Source organism: Camelina sativa, chromosome 15 (assembly GCF_030686135.1).
Source record: "Camelina sativa cultivar CO46 ecotype springtype chromosome 15, ASM3068613v1".
In the NCBI taxonomy this organism is placed as follows: Eukaryota; Viridiplantae; Streptophyta; class Magnoliopsida; order Brassicales; family Brassicaceae; genus Camelina; species Camelina sativa.
Genome location: NC_141894.1, coordinates 12,225,967 through 12,243,741, shown reverse-complemented (window position 1 = coordinate 12,243,741; position 17,775 = coordinate 12,225,967). Strand labels below are relative to the sequence as shown.

Here is a 17,775-nt window from a genome sequence, read left to right as displayed (position 1 = left end):
TTTTAGGAAGACCGTTCCTAGCGACTGCTGGAGCCATCATTGATGTCAGAAATGGCAAGATTGATCTTAATCTGGGCGATGACTTCATCATGAAGTTTGATATCAAGGATACTTTGAAGAAGCCAACAATAGGAGGACAAATCTTCTATATTGAAGAGATGGATAAGTTGGCTGATGAGCTGTTGGAGGAACTAGCTGAGGAGGATCATCTCAAAACTGCTCTAACCAAGGATGGAGAAGAAGGGTTCCTGCATGGGGAGACAACTTGTTACAAGAATATGCTAGATTCCCACAGAGAAACGGATGGATCAGAGGAATTCGAGCAGATATCTGACGCAAAGGAGGTACGTGCAGTTGAGACAGAGAGTTCAGAACGTGATATCTCCCACTCGACCGCGATCATTCCAGACTCCCGTGCTGATGACTGGTCGGAACTGAAAGCTCCGAAGGTAGAACTCAAAACTCTCCCTTCCGGACTCAGGTACGTTTTTCTGGGAACCAATTCTACTTATCCTGTCATAGTGAATGCTAGGTTGAGTGATGATGAATTGGGGTTGCTAGTCACTGAGCTAAAAAAGTTTAGAAAGGCCATAGGTTATTCTTTAGATGATATCAAAGGAATCTCACCTAGTCTTTGCACACATAGGATCAATCTTGAAAATGAGTCTTATGCTAGTATTGAACCCCAAAGAAGATTGAACCCTAATCTGAAAGAAGTAGTAAAGAAAGAAATCCTAAAACTGCTTGATGCTGGAGTTATCTATCCTATCTCTGATAGTACTTGGGTATCTCCAGTGCACTGTGTACCTAAGAAGGGAGGCATAACTGTGATCAAAAACGACAAAAATGAGTTAATCCCAACTAGAACCATCACAGGACATAGGATGTGTATAGATTATAGGAAGTTGAATGCTGTATCTAGGAAAGATCATTTTCCTTTGCCTTTCATTGATCAAATGTTGGAAAGACTAGCTAGTCATCCCTATTATTGTTTCCTTGATGGGTATAGTGGATTCTTCCAAATCCCTATTCACCCAAATGATCAGGAAAAGACAACCTTTACTTGTCCCTATGGCACATTTGCCTACAGACGCATGCCATTTGGTTTCTGCAATGCTCCTGCCACCTTTCAGAGGTGCATGACTTCAATTTTCTCGGATTTAATTGAGGAGTCAGTGGAAGTGTTTATGGACGACTTCTCTGTATACGGTTCCACTTTCTCCTCCTGTTTGTTAAATTTGTGCAGGGTATTGACGCGATGTGAGGAGACGAACCTGGTGCTGAACTGGGAGAAGTGCCATTTCATGGTTGAAGAAGGGATTGTTCTGGGACACAAAATTTCTGAGAAAGGGATTGAGGTTGACAAAGCTAAGATTGAGGTCATGGTTCAGCTTCAACAGCCTAAGACAGTGAAGGACATCAGGAGTTTTCTGGGACATGCTGGGTTTTACAGGAGATTCATCAAGGACTTCTCAAAAATTGCAAGACCTTTGACAAGGTTGTTGTGCAAGGAGGTTGAGTTCGAATTTGATGCAGCATGTTTGGAAGCTTTCAGCAAGATCAAGGAGGCCTTGGTTTCAGCACCCATAGTGCAAGCTCCGAATTGGGATCATCCTTTTGAGATCATGTGTGATGCTTCAGACTTCGCAGTTGGAGCAGTTCTGGGACAGCGTATTGACAAGAAGCTTCATGTCATCTACTACGCAAGTCGCACCTTGGACGAGACCCAGGGAAGGTATGCTACCACAGAGAAGGAACTCCTAGCAGTTGTGTTTGCATTCGAGAAATTCAGGAGTTATCTTGTAGGTTCGAAGGTCATTGTGTATACCGATCATGCCGCTCTGAGACACATCTACTCGAAGAAGGATACCAAACCGAGACTGCTGAGATGGATCCTGCTTCTCCAAGAGTTTGACATGGAGATAGTTGACAAGAAAGGAATAGAAAATGGAGTTGCAGACCACTTGTCAAGAATGAGGATAGAAGATGTTGTTCCAATAAATGACTCAATGCCTGAGGAACAACTTCTGGTAGCCCAGGTTTGTGAGCGGATGCATGACACAGGGGTTGAGAACCTCAAAATCAGATGCATGGCAATCACTTCTGAGACTGCACCCTGGTATGCAGATGTTGTGAATTACAAGGTATGTGGAGAAGTTCCTGATGACATGGATCCATACAGGAAGAAGAAGCTTTTCAGAGAGGTCAACCACTACTTCTGGGATGAACCCTATCTGTACAAGAGAGGTTCTGACGGTCTGTTCAGAAGATGCATAGCAGAAGGGGAAGTGCAGGGAGTGCTTGAGCATTGTCACGGTTCCGTCTACGGAGGTCATTTCGCCACATTCAAGACAGCTCAGAAGGTTCTCCAAGCAGGTCTCTGGTGGCCAACCTTGTTCAAAGACGCTCACAACTTCATCACCAAGTGTGACGCTTGTCAGAGGATGGGCAACATCACAAGGAGAAACGAGATGCCCCAAAATCCAATCCTGGAAGTGGAGATATTTGACGTCTGGGGGATAGACTTCATGGGTCCTTTCAACCCCCCATCTAATGGGAATGTCTATATCTTGGTGGCAGTTGATTACGTTTCTAAGTGGGTCGAAGCCATAGCCAGCCCCACCAATGATCACAAGGTTGTTCTGAAGCTGTTCAAAAGTATAATCTTTCCAAGGTATGGGATACCTAGAGCGGTGATCAGTGATGGTGGAACTCACTTCGTCAACAAAGTTTTTGAGAGCATGCTGAGAAAGTATGGGGTCAAGCACAAAGTGTCTACTGCGTATCACCCTCAGACCAGCGGTCAGGTTGAAGTTTCGAACAAACAGATCAAGGGTATCTTGTCAAGAATTGTTGGAGTCTCGAAGAAAGATTGGTCTGTCAAGTTGGACGAGACTCTTTGGGCATACAGAACAGCGTTCAAGACGCCAATAGGCAGAACACCGTTTCAGTTGGTATATGGTAAAGCATGTCATCTCCCTGTGGAGGTTGAGTACAAGGCACTTTGGGCAATCAAGCTGCTGAACTTGGATATTGACACAGCTCAGGCTAAGAGAACTCTTGACATCCATGAGTTGGAAGAAATAAGACTTGATGCTTATGAGAGTTCCAAGATTTACAAGGAAAGGACAAAGAATTTTCATGACAAGAAGATTATTGTCAAGGAGCTCAAAGCTGGAGATCAGGTTTTGCTGTTCAATTCCAGACTTAAGTTATTTCCTGGAAAGCTTAAGTCTAGGTGGTCTGGACCATTTACAGTCAAAGACGTTTTGCCATTTGGAGCTATCACTCTTCTGAACAAGGATGGCAGCGAATTCACTGTAAACGGCCAAAGAGTAAAAAAATATTTAGCTGATCAAATCCGCCCAGAGGGGTTTTCTGTACTCCTCCATGAACCCCAAAAAGCATAAAAAGCTGAAAAGTCAAGCTAGAGACTTTAAACAAGCTCACTTGGGAGGAAGTCCCAAAGGTATCACTGTAAATATTTTTAGGATTCTTGTGTTTTTAATTTTTGTTTTTGGTTTTCTGTGTTCAGGAATCTACAGAAGGGAGTGTGTGCAACAAAGATAGAGGATACAGAGAAAAACAGAGTGAAAAGGAGAAGGAGCAAAAAAAAAAAAAAAAAAAAAAAAAAAAAAAAAAAAAAAAAAAACGAAAAAACGAAAAGAAAGCAACCCACTTGCATCTCCCTCTTTGTTGGCTTCCCCTCCCACGTGAACCTCTATTATCTTCAATCACCTCACTCCTCCCCCTCTCTTGTTCCCTCACAACAAACACATCACTTTATGTCTTCTTTCTTCCCATCACCCCACCACTCTTCCTTCTTTTCTCCTCTTTAAATTCAACTCTCCCCTCCCTTCACTCTTCACCCCTACCAAACAAATACTCTCCTCACGACCATTATTATTCCACTCCCTCATCACTCTTTGTTTACGTTCTCACTTTGTTCTATTACCTCTGCTCACTCTCCATCTTCGACCTGCTGCAGTTCACTCTCCATTTTCTCGCCGAAGCTCCACTCTCCCGTTCATCACCGCCGTCTCACCCCGCGCTTCCGTGAGGCATCAACCGAGCTACTGTCGCAATCTGCGTTTTGACCGAGCCACTGTGACCATCTTGCTGTCGTCCGAGCCACTGCGACCATCTTCGTGTGTTTCGCGCCATACTCACTCTCATTGATTTTTTTTGCGATTTTTATTATTGCTCGGTCACTAACCTACTAATCTTTGATTTTGAGTTTGAATTGTTTCACCTTTGCAATGTCTGACAATTTTTGGGATGAGATGTATGATAAGTATGGTTGTCAGGTTCCAGGACGTGTTGCTACTTCCAAGCCGCCTACGCAAGGCGCTGGGTCATGCAGACCGGCCAAACCGCTCTCTAAGAGTAAGAGTCGCGGGAAGCGACCGGCACAAGCTTCACACTCAAAGGAGGACGGGAGCGATTATGAACAGGAGGAACCCGCTTTGCGCTCAACACCAGCTCCCAGAAAATCGGTCAAACGGAAGAGCACTGAGACGAAATTAACTCCCAAGGAATACTACGAGCTGTTCCAGCAGATGGAGTTTGAGGGAACAAGATATCCCCATGTTGAGACTATGCAGCAACTTGGGATTTGGGAGGATGTTCAGTATCTGTTTAGCCGGTGCCATCTGGGGGGAATCATGAACACACCAAAAAGCGGATACAGGGAGGAGACAATTCAGTTCCTCTGTACTCTGGAGACGCATCTGTATGCGGATGAGCCGGGAATGATGTCTGATGGAGGTCTGGGCTACATTACATTTCGCGTTCATGGCCAGTTCTACACTCTCAGTTTCAAAACTGTCGAAGAGATGTTTGGATTTCCCAGCGGAACAGGGACTACGCCGCAGTTCGATCGAGATGAGATATCCGCACTCTGGGCAACGATTGGGAGTGCACCCACATTCACCTCCTCGAAGACAAAAGCGCTGAACGTGCGGAGCCCAGTGTTGCGTTACTTCCAGAAGGCGGTCACCAATGCATTTTACGCTAAAGAGATTAAAGGATACATGACGAATGGCGATCTAGAGATGATCGATTTGGCGCTTAAGGGACTCTCATTCACTGCCATGGATTGCACCACGCTGCAAGGTGACATATCCAACGCTTCCGTCTCGCTCTACCTTATCAACCACATGCTGACATACAAGCATTGGGTCTCGCGACTAAGCCTCAACCACACTCCCGGAGTGATGTGCATGGGAGGCATCGTGACTTGGTTCCTTGAGGCTGCTGGCGTCCCCCTACACTCTGAGGCGCACCCACCACGTTGGATAGACCTCCGCTACCTGCGACAGCTACGCACTTTGGATTGGGGTTTGAGGCATGGAAGGTTGCTCTACAATTTTGTGCATCCTGCGGTCGGACCTTCGAGATTACTCCTCCCTTGCGTCGAGTTGACTACAATCTTAGGTGGAGAGCATATCGAGTTTATCCCTCCTACGACAATCTTATACAACTCTGAAGCTGAAGAGGATCATGTCGACGTTGTGGAAACACGCGCGGAGCCAATGGAAGAAGACACAGAGGACTACCGCCCAGAGGAGTACCGCCCGGAGCAATTCCACTTCGAGGAGTACTCGGATCCGAGAATGTCCAAGGGGGATCGAGCCGCTCATCATAGACTCAACCTGCTGCAACAATGGGGGAAAGCCAGAGACAAAACGTTTAGCCGTTTCACCAAGAGTGTCATGAACTTCATGCGTAAGTTTAGCTGTTCGACATCCACAACCGCGGTCCCAAGGTCCATCCCCGAGGATACCATACCAATGCCAGGACGCCCTTCCGCGAACCTAGAGCGAACACCTTCTCCGATTCCATCACCCGCACGTCAATCTTCATATGTGCCACGACAGCGCCCATCTTCTCCCATCCCTTCACGCCACTCATCACATGAATCTAGGGAGAGAAGGGGACGCGGTTTGCGTGGTTCAAAAGCCTCCTCAAGTCGTCGATCAGCGCGTCGTTCTGCAGCTCAAGCTGAGCAAGAGGTTGAGCAACAAGTTGGGCAGCAAGGTGATTATCAGCCTACGGATGTGGTAGTATTGGTCTCGGACCATGGCGAGTCTAGAGTCGACGACATGCAGTGCGACGAGCAGCCGAGCACTTATCAGAACACTCAAGCGGTTGAGCAACAAGTCGACCCACCAGGTGAGACCACTCCTGCGGATACCGAACACGGTGAAGGACAGAGCCAGTACCACGCACCAGCTCCTTGGGCGAGCTCAGACTCCTTTTTCTACTACTGAGGTACTCCTACCTTCCTTTGTATATACCATTTCATTTCTGCATTGTTTGTATTGTGATTCTTAAATCCTCCAGCAAATTTTTCTTACACAGGAGACTGTGTATTTTAAGTTTGGGGGAGGGTTTGAGATGATGTATCTAATGTCGTGTTTTGTGATTCTTATTTCAAATCTTTGCATCATATCATGTTTGAGTCTGCATCCATCTATTTGCATAGAAAAACCATAAAAAAATTTGAAAAAAAAAAAAAATTTCGAAAATTTCCACAAAAACAGAGTGTTCATGTAGTTTGCAATTGCATATTAGGATTGAGTCTAGGTTTATTCATATAGGGTTGTTGCATTTAGCATAGGGGTTGATGATGATTGTAACCTTGTTAGCATGTTGGATTCAATAGGATAGGATCAAGGCCCTTGTTCTTAGTTCTTTGATGCTTGTTGATTGAACTTGAAAATTTAAGATTGAAGCATGTTTTGAATTGATATCATTCCCTATCTACTTGAACCTAATCCTGACTTGCAATTATCCTGTTATGCATTGAAGTTGAACTCATGGATACCATATACATACTTGGATTGTCTTTCACATTTTTACCACCCTTGTCGATCCAAGTAGCTGATTCCCATCTTTGGAACAGTTCCCCGCACCCTTAACCAACCGTTCTTTCAAGCCAATTGTATTCTTGAATGTCAGGCCTTTTTCCGAGTTGAGCTTGTTAGAAAGTGTTAGGTTCTAACCGACAAGAGTAGGATCCTGTGTAGTTCTAGTTCGCGTTATCCGGACTAGTAGGACTAGGTGAGAACTCGATTTTGGGTATTGGGTATGGATTTGTGCAGAAAAGTGAAGTGTAAACAGAAAGTAAAGGGGAGAAAGTCTTTAGGAGGGGGATGTGTTTTCAAGGTTTACAAGTCTAGTAAAGGATTTGGGTTGAGCAAAACAATGAGTTATTGGTTCTGGGCATAAAACGAAAAGATTAGACAAAGGAAAGAAAGTAAAAATGCTTATGATGTCTAGAGTCCTTAGAAGAAAAGAAAAAGAACCATAGTGATAATAAAGATTTCCCAATCTGCTAGAATGATAATAAGTGAACTTCCCCTAAGACCAAGTATAAAGAGTGAAAGAATGGGTTTGAGATGATGTTTCTGATGAAGGGTAGAGATAGGACCAACTTCGGTTTGGAATGTTCTTTGGGTAGACAGGACGCTGCTCTTGTATGTATCAGTTGGTTTCAACCTTTAGCCTTCTCTTAAGCTCAACTCATTTTTGTGAGAGAACCTTGTCATGTATTGATGAAACCACTCGAGAAGGAGACCATCTAAGTCTCCAACCCTTCACCCTAGCCAAATGAGTTCAACGACATTGCTTAGCTTGATTCACGGTTCTCTGTTAATGAATGTTAAAGGGAATGATTGATAGGATTGCATGTGTAAAAAAAAATATAGAGTTCTTTCACCATGCATCATAGAACTAAAAACAAGGACCTTGATTCTAACTATTTTATTTAGCATGTTTTAGGTTCTGAGACCCCATCTTCACACCTCTTCTCCATACTCTATTCTTGATTGTTTGCTTGAGGGCAAGCAAAGAGTAAGCTTGGGGGAGTTGATATGTCTATATTTTGTCTCTCCTTAGCTTATTTTTATCATGCATTTAGCTAGGATAACTCATTGGTTTGCATCGTTTTCTAGTTTTTTTCTATACACTTTGCACGTCTAGGTAGCTCTTGCATCATCCTTGCATACATTGTGCATTTTGGAGTATTTCAGGTATTTAGGAAACGTTGGAAGCTATTCTCGTCCGAGCCATGGTCACCACCTTCATTCTCGTCCGAGCCATGGTCACCATCTTCGTTTCGTCCGAGCCATGGTCACCATCTTCATTCTCGTCCGAGCCATGGTCACCATCTTCATTCTCGTCCGAGCCATGGTCACCATCTTCGTTTCGTCCGAGCCATGGTCACCATCTTCATTCTCGTCCGAGCCATGGTCACCATCTTCGTTTCGTCCAAGCCATGGTCACCATCTTCATTCTCGTCCGAGCCATGGTCACCATCTCCGTCTCGTCCGAGCCATTGTCACCATCTCCGTTCCGTCCGAGCTATCCGTCCAAGCCATGCTCCTCAGCCTTCCATCCGAGCTATGATGACATTGGATTCCATTCGACGCACATGGACTTGATCGCACATGTCGGGAAGAAAGACGTTTGGTTTCACATGCTTCAGGAGATTACCGAACCGACGCTTTACCTTGTCGTTTTAAGTTTTAGGGCTTTCCATGTTGGACTACTATATATACATTTTGTTAAGTCTTTGCGGAGACATCTTATCTTTTAATCTCGTTTTCGTTCCCAGAAGGTTTTTAACCTAGCATCCAAAACACGTTCTCAGACTTGTATTCCGATATCGTTGAGATTTATTGAGATTTTGCATTTGATTCCTTCTACAAAGTTGTTAATCTTATTTTTATCTATCTTATTATGCTTGATTCAATGATTTCTGTGTTTGCATCCTTGACTATGATTTTCGGATCTGAGTAGTGTGGTAGTTCCTGAGGATGGGATAGATTAGGTGGAGGATCTTAGGATGTAGAGTGTTTAAGCTTTGATTGTAAAATTCCCTTCTGGACTAGAGTTAGAATTACTTGTTTCTCTCTGATCAATTGGAACTAGGTTCGAGACATTTCCGCACCCAAAAGGTGTTTGATGAAATGTCTGACCAACTAGTGCCAGAGACTTACGTTCCTAGCCTAAGAGATTAGTTGTCTAGGATGTTTGTTGACACGAATGAACTTGTCTGTCATGCCTGCTCGACCACGTTTCTCTAGCGAGAGCTAGGTATGGAAGTGGTTGCGTCTGAGTAGCTTTTGCCAAGAGATTGGATTAGCTAAGTTGTGATGTTCATTGTTTAGGGATACTTTGCTTATGGTATGTTAAACACTCCTTAGACTAGAATACTCCACCGACATCAATTACCCCATCCTTAGGACTTCTTTCTTTCTGATTTTATTACATTCTTGGAACTGTTTCATTTGTTCATGCTTAGAATCGTTTGCGTTTTTATTCACTTTCGCTTCTTGTCATGCATTCTTGTTTCTTGTTCTGTGACTCATTTCCATTTCGCATTTTGATCATTCTAGGACTCTTAGATAAAAACACTCTTTGAATTGGCTTAACTTGTGATTCCTTGATTGCATCTTGATTGCTAGCAACATCCCATTTGGATTGACACCTTAAATACTACAACACTTAAGGTTAATTGAACCTGCTAGGAGACATAAAAAATCTTAGTATCATATATGTATAGTCTAGTAATACATTTATCTTCTCGTACACATAAAAGTGTTTAAAAAAAAAAACAATTCCACTTAACTCCCTATATGGGATTAATGCTGATCTGTCTCACTAAAATCAAAATAAGTTTTTTTATCAAGTTTAATTATGTTAATTGTTTTACCAAATTAACATATTTTTATAGTTTATAATTTTCTATGTCAATATATATAGTTTATGATAATTAATAGAATTTTATTTTTTTTGGTACTTCCTCAAAAAATAAAAAATAAACCAAATTATATGGGGGGTTTTCAACATATTTAATGTGATATTTTATAATTGGATTTTCGGTTTAGGAAATTTATTAATGTTAGTATAATTATGGAGATTGTAAACTTTTGTTATGGAAAATCCATTGTATATCATTTAAATTTGAGAGATTCTAGCATGCATAAAATAGTTTTGGAGATTTAATGAGTTAAAACTTTAATGGGTAGACTTGTTTTTGGAAAAATCGGAATGCATAGATGTTGTTAAAATTTTATGGCAATAAATGTAACAAATGTTGGTCAATTTAAGAAAGTTTAGTATTTGAGTTTCTCTGCAATGTTATTTATGGAATTGTTTTAGGGGTTAATGTTATAAAAAAAAAATTAAATAAGTAAAACTTAAAGGGCAGAAACCAAAATGTACTTCAAAAATGTTAATATAAACTATATAAATAAGAAATATAGAAAGTAAAAAACAAAAGAAAAAGTAATAATAATGCCTGTCTGAGAGTTCGAACCCACGAATTTTGAAGCATATTAAAGCTATATAACCATTCTGCTAACAGAAACATTTAGTTATTCGGCCCAAAACTTTTAAATATAACATGTGGCCTAAAATTTTAAATATAACATTTAGTTAGCTGCCTTATGGCCAAGTTTTGGTTACATCTTAGTGATAAATGTATATAATAAACAAGAAAAACTATATCTTGTATGTAAATTAGTCCACTGAACGTTGAGATTGGTTTTGGCGTTAATAAAAAAAAAACAAAAATGAAATGGCCTTACCCCTGCAATGGCGGTGGCAAAGCAGGAGCGGCACTTAGACCCGAAGGAGTCGCCGCGGCACTGGTTGGTGACGCTGACGTAATCAGAATCAGAATCCTTACTAAGGGCCATCATGTCGTAACCGTGGATAAAACCATCACCGCTCGCGATGGACTCTATAATTTTTTGAAGTTGTCTCTCATACCAACTTCCCGGGTTGTACTTCCCTTGTTTGGCTAAGCATTTGTGGTTCAAATAGGCATTGGTCATGTTCAAGGACGAAACGGTGCGCATAAGAAGCAGTTGTGTGGCCACCACAGATCTCACTGACCAAAATAGGAATCAAAACGAAGCATGTTGATACCCCCGATGAAGAGTACATTGTTTTGGATTTTGTGTGAGACTCGGAGGGATTTGAATATTAAATGGAGATAAGTTTCATAAAATATATATTGTTTACACTTTTTGGTTACCTTATACGAAAACCTATTTGATAAAATTCAGTTTTTAGAAGAGATGTTTAGAGTTTGTAACGGAGATGAGAGAAATGTTTGGTATATGCGACAAGAGGGCCGAAGAAAAAGTAAAAGTTCAAAGGTGTGACTGAGTTCAAACTCTTTTCAATCACACAATTTGTACGTTGACGACCTGAAATGAAGGCATTACTCATTACTTTCTAGTTTTTATAATTACAAGAGATTCTCTGTAATTATAAACAAGTCTCCGGCCGCAATTAGGTCATATATTATAAAAAAAAATTAATTCCAAGAGAAGAAAAGCCATACTGCTTAAACGTGATTGCATACTACACAAAAACGACCAAACCCATCGACAAATATTGTCAGTATGTCAAGAGAGTTCCGGATACAAACTGATTGATTTGGAGGGAATTAAACCATGCATCAAGATTCGTCTGTCAACATTCATCTACATTTAGCGTGGTCGAACCTGATCCCAAGCTGTCAATAAAAAGGGTCCATATATATTTTTCATATGAAAAAAAAAACCCATAAAACAGTACAAGTTTTTCTTTGTATCAAAATAAACGGAAATTTTTATGTTTTAAAAGGTCTATTACTCTATTTAAAAAATTTACCCAAGAGCCCATAAAAAGTTTGAGCAAGCTTTGTCTCCTCGTCGCCACACCTATGAACTTTGGGTTGGTTGTTGTGAGGGAAAAAACGTCTTTTTCATACCTGGACAATTACACTATGTTGAATTCATACATCGGACTATCGACTGTGCTAAAACATACATTTAGTTTTAAAATATATGAATTTCATACCTAAACTTTCGATTTTGTGCCTAAATATACAAAAACGTGTTTAATATGTAACTCTGTTAATTTTTCTGTTAAGTAAGTCTGACGTGGAATCCACATGTAGAGATAGTAAAACGACGTCGTTTTACATTTAGTTGAGAAATTAAAATTAAACCAAAATGTCTAAGTCTAGACTTGAACTCCAGACCTTTAGCATTCAAACCAACAAGTTTAAGACCAACTGAGCTACCGAACATTTTCTTAAGCTTATAAACGTATTATATATATAGAATAAATAACAGTTCCAAACAAACAGAGAAATCTCAAAAAAAAATCTTTGGTGAAGAAAAAACATTCGCCGGAAAAGGGTTGCCACCGTAGCTTCACCATAAACAAAATCAGATTGCTAACAAATTTCAATTTCTTCTCTCTCCCTCTATTTCAATTCCTTGGTTTACTGTTTCCTTTAACAACCCAAAGATCTCAGATTGTTAACAAATTAAGAATTTTGAGCAGTTTGTATCAGTCATGGCTTCTCTTACCAACAAAAATTCCTCCTCTTCTCCTCCAATCCCTAACAGACCAAACCCTAATCCCAGAAACTCAGAAGCCGGTGACCTGTTACGGCGGAGCTTTGGTGGCAATTCTGGCGGGAGTAATAACTACGAGTCGTTTGACGAAGGTGTGGAAGAGAAACCCGACCCGACCAAACCTTACACTCTCGGACCCAATATTTTTTGGGGATTTCTCAGGTTGTTCGGAGTTATTATGTTATCATATATATATTTGTTCGTTCGTAGAACAAAATCTTCAGTAGCTCAAATGGTATTAAACCGCTGATTTGTATGGTAAAGGTTACGGGTTCGAGGCTAGGGTAAGTTGTTTTGGTTCAATTTTAATTTCTCAACTAAATGTTTCTGTACATGTTGGATTCCACGTCAGATGGATGTAACGGAAAAATTAACAGAGTTACACATTAAACACGTTTTTATATATTTAGGCCCAAAATCGAAAGTTTAGGTATGAAATTCAAAGTTTAGGTATGAAATTCAAATATTTTAAAACTACATGTATGTTTTAGCACAGTCGATAGTCCGATGTATGAATTCAACATAGTGTAATTGTCCAGGTATAAAAAAGACGTTTTTCCTTGTTGTGAGTGATCCGAAGCTCGCCGGAAACTGAAGGCGGTTGAGCCCTGGAGAGGGCGAATATGTTTAATTCGAAACGAGATCGTCCTAGAGTGATGATATGATTGTGTCTGTGTCTCCACCACCAGCCTTCGTGTTTTAAGTTCCGACGTTGATGCGTGAAGCGGAAGCAGAAGGGACGTGAAGAAAGAGATTAATACGTCACTGTGATATTTGTAGAGTCCATTTGAGAAAAGTTGACATGTGGCTATCATTTGTGGAATTTGTACTTGTAACTTTTCTTACAAAAGTATATTATATCCTCAAGAGTCAAGGGGAGAATATTTCACATCTCTTGTATTCTACGAATTATCTAGCATGGACCATGGTGGGCACACTTTGACAAAGCAAACTACGTACTATCATTAGATTTCAACTGTTGATTCTTATTTCAAAGATCAATGTGGATATTATATTTCGAAACAATATTAAAAATCTTAAGGAATATTATTTCTTTAGGCTACCAAAATACTTAATAAAAAATATCATCATAACAAAAAATATTATTTCTTTAGGCTACAAAATCATTGCGAAGGAACAGCACACAAAGACATTGTTGCGCGCTTATTTATAGCCGTCATTTTCTGGGTCGTATTTTGCGTCTTGAAATCTTCCATAGCGCAACTAGGCCCAAACCTCTTAGGCCAAGCCACATCACCAGTAGCTTTGATCTTGGGGAACCACATGGGTGGTCCATCTTCCAGCGAGTTATGCGTGAGCCTCGTCAAACCAGAGCCGTCCAAATTCACCGTGAAGATCTCACTACTCGGGACGTTGAAACGCGGAGTACCAATCGGCTCAGCCGAGAGTCCAGCATAAATGGAAGTAAACACGATTCTCTTACTGTCGGGACTAAACATAGGATGCATGGACACCCCACCTGTCAAGTTCTGCGCCAGCTTCCTTAAACCGGTTCCATCCGGGTGAACCACATACAAATTCATCAACAACGTACCGGGAAATTCTCGGTTCGATGCAAACACAATCCAATTGTTATCTGGTGACCAAGTAGCAATCGTGTCGTTCCAGTTCCCATTAGTTAACCGGAACAAACCACCAGCTTCACCTTTCTCCGCGTCCATGATGTAAAGGTTTTTAGTACCGGACCGAGCAGAACGGAACACGATCCTTTTACCGTCAGGTGACGGCCATGGAAACGCGTTGTTCTCCCCCTTAGTCGTAAGCTTCTTAACGGCGGTTGACGGGTTCGTTGCGTCGACGTTAATGGCGAGAATATCGATTTGAGATTTACCTGGTGCTAAAGCCGGACCTGAGCTTGTGTACAGTATCCCACGTCGAACTGGATCCCAAACTGTTCCAAATCCCATCTGCGGAAGCACCTGACGTGGACCTGAACCGTCTTGGTTCACCACGAACACGCCTGTGAAAGAGAGAAACGCGAACCGATCACCTTCCGGCGAGATTGTCGGGAACGCGCCGTCGAATCTGAAGAGAGAGAGATCGTCGGAAGTGGTTTTGATGTTCTGGAGGAGATTCCGGGGAGTTTTACGTCCAGTTGCGTCGCCTCTGCAGGTATGGTACCCGACCCGGGACGAGTCAGCGGAAAGAAACGGGTTAAAGTGATGGCTCATCGGCGATACAAGACGAGTCAACTCGACGAACGCGTTCTTCTTTAAATCGAAGAGCTCCACGTGGCGGATGTCTGATCCTGGCCTCCTTGTGGCAACAGCGATGAAGTTGTTGTTGTTTGGTGACGCAGCGGGTGTGAACGCGTGAACACCTGGTGGTGTGACTCGTTGAACCAAAACCGATTTGATGTTAACCGGTCCGGTTTTGGGTAAAACCGCTCGGTACACGCTGATCCAGCCGTCGTCGCTTTCCCGGTGGAAATAAAGAGTAGAATCGTCGACCCAACTCGGCCAGCCTCCTAGCTCGACGACCTTAACTCGCTGAGTCCCGTCACTAGTCAGGAAAACGTAGATGTCTGTACTAATCTGTTTCGCAACCAAGCTCCAAGCCGATCCTTTCTCCCCGAACGAAGCCACGGCGGTCCATTTCCCAGACGGAGACACCGCCGGAGAAAAATCAGCGATTCCAGGTGGTGTCAAACGTCGAGTCGACTTAGATCGTAACTCGGTAGAGTATACGGCGGCCCAACTCGCCATCGGCTTACCCGGATCCTCATGTGTCGACACGTAAACGAGATACTCGTTAGTCAAAACAGGCTTATCCTGCATCGAGTTCACAGCCATGCCACTCTTATCGCCGGAAAATAACTGACCACGAACTCTTGACCCGGAGTTAGAAACGACGTCGTAGTTTAAGCTAGGCGTGCCGTCTCTCTCGGTAACGTAGATGAGATGTACAAGAGACGAGTCTTGTAGTTGAATACGAGAGTTGTTGGGAAGAAGTGAGATAAGCGCTGGAGAAGGAGAAGCGAAATGGCCGTTGAAATTAATGGACGTGCCATCGGTGAGACGATGCTCATCTGCGGGAGAGGGTGGAAGTTTGTTTGTTGGGAGAGTGAAGATGTCGAATTCGAAAGTGGGTCTCCCTATCGTCGTGAACAAGATGGTCGAGCCATTGTTAGATGAAGCTGACGACGATAAAGAGAAGAGAGAGATGAGGAAGAAGAAGAAGAAGACGAGAGTGGTGTTGCTTAGTTTCATGGTGGACTACTCTCTTTGTTTTGGGATTTTGCTAGTGGTAGCGGGAACATTTTATAGGTGAAAGTAGTGACGTGGATGATGATATTAATTTGTTTACCATTTTGGGAAGTTTCTTTTTTCTTTATTAATTAAAAGCAAAAATATCAATCTATGATATGGTTTGTTTCCATTTTGTTAATTGTTTTGATAACTGATATTAATTTGTTTACCATTTTGGGAAGTTTCTTTTTTTTTTATTATTAATTAAAAGCAAAAATATCAAGCTAATGATATGGTTTGTTTCCATTTTGTTAATTGTTTTGATAATTGATATTAATTTGTTTACCATTTTGGGAAGTTTCTTTTTTTCATTATTAATTAAAAGCAAAATTATCAAGCTATGATATGGTTTGTTTCCATTTCGTTAATTGTTTTGATAATTGATATTAATTTTTTTACCATTTTGGGAAGTTTCTTTTTTTCTTTATTAATTTGTTTCCATTTTGTTATTGATTTTGATAATTGATATTAAGGGGGAGGTATTGGTTTGAGATTTTAAGAGAGTTTTAATGACTTTAAATAAAATCATGGAAAGTATAAAGTTGAGGATTCTTACTGATTGTTTAGAAAGTTTTTTAAAATTTTGCTGATTTGTTTTTCCTAATCTTGTAAAATCTCTCATAAAATCTTGTAAATTTTTGCTCAACAAATATTGCACAATATTCTTTTGATTCAACACTTCTGTGAAAAAAAAAAAAATCTCTTTGTGTTCAGGGTTCTTCTCTCAACATCGCAACCTTCAACATCGCCACACACGACGGTGGTGGTAGCCATAAACGGAGGCTCTCTTCTTCTCTGATCTATATAAATTGTTAGGAAGTTATTTTAAATTTTGCTGATTTGTGTTTCCTAATCTTGTAAAATCTTTCATAAAATCTTTCTATTTTATGAAAGAGTTTTCATGACTTTTGTTATGAAGGAAATGATATAAAATCCTAAACCAATAACACAAAATTTGAATTCATTAACAATCCAAGATTCTTTTGTTTTAATTGAATAACGTAAAACTTTCCATGACTTTATAAGACTCTCAATCCAATAACACTAGATTTATCAAGATTTTAGATAACTTTTTACAAATCCACAACCAATAACACCAAATTTTTAAAGAGTTTTAAAAAGTCTTGATTGAATAACAACATATTTTACATAACTTTTAAAGTCATTAAAATTCTTTCTAAATCCTAAACCAATAACCCCTCCTAAGTGATATGATGATAGTATGATACACATATTGTCTTTCTTTTTTTTTCTTTTTTGGAAATGGTAAATTATCAATCAAAATGAAGATGATAGATGAGAGAATACACTTGTATAACCATTCCAAAACAGTAGTATCTTGACACTATCTAGATGTAATGATTTGGGGCAAATAAATAAAATCTTGAGATATTGATGGAAAATTAGATATTTGCATTTTTCAATATGGCTAATAAATCTGATCCTTGGAAAGTAGATCTTAGCAATTTCAATATTACTTTCTCAAGTAATAAGATGACAGGAGATATGTTCTAGTATTCCTTGTTCGTCAAATAACTTTTAGCTGTAGACTCTGTAGGCATAACACATTATGATGTTTTAGTAGTTTGGGTATTATTTTCCTTGTTGGTTTGTTAATTATTCTATGTATATAATTATAAATATATGTGCGTACATTATTTAAATCATACAAAATTACAATAGCATGTTTTTTTCTTTATTTAATCACATCCCCTTTATAATAAAAGGGAAGTACATAATATTGTTTTGGTAGACTTTATAATTTTAATAAATGGTTACAAATAGGTTATACATAAATTATAAATTAATCCATATATTAATTGTAACAAATAAAACTTTAATTGTAACCAAAAATCTTAAATGAGATATTCCAAATTGATAGTTCATGGATATTCCAAATTTTATTTTCAGAAGATCACGTGTATATGATTCCAAATATATAGAATCACAATATTACCAATTTATTTTCCACATATTTTATTGATAAACAACATCAATAAAAAAAATTATTAAAAGGATAAAAATTTACTCTCAATCATCAAAAATATATCAAATCTCGCTAATTTAACAATATTAAT

At 40.2% G+C, this 17,775-nt stretch overlaps 2 protein-coding genes across 2 annotated transcripts; one reads left to right on the top strand and one right to left on the bottom strand.

Moving 5' to 3' along the window:
* Positions 1 to 3,766: 3,766 nt before the first annotated feature.
* On the top strand, positions 3,767 to 8,707 carry LOC147926541 (uncharacterized). The gene has a single exon (XM_087489575.1). The coding sequence runs from the start codon at positions 4,260 to 4,262 to the stop codon at positions 6,270 to 6,272; it is 2,013 nt and encodes a 670-aa protein (XP_087345701.1). The 5' UTR covers positions 3,767 to 4,259; the 3' UTR covers positions 6,273 to 8,707.
* A 4,749-nt stretch (positions 8,708 to 13,456) lies between these two features.
* On the bottom strand, positions 13,457 to 15,937 carry LOC104746633 (uncharacterized). Its single transcript, XM_010468154.3, has one exon. It carries the CDS (start codon positions 15,656 to 15,658, stop codon positions 13,553 to 13,555), a length of 2,106 nt encoding a protein of 701 aa, XP_010466456.2. The 5' UTR covers positions 15,659 to 15,937; the 3' UTR covers positions 13,457 to 13,552.
* Positions 15,938 to 17,775: the final 1,838 nt, after the last annotated feature.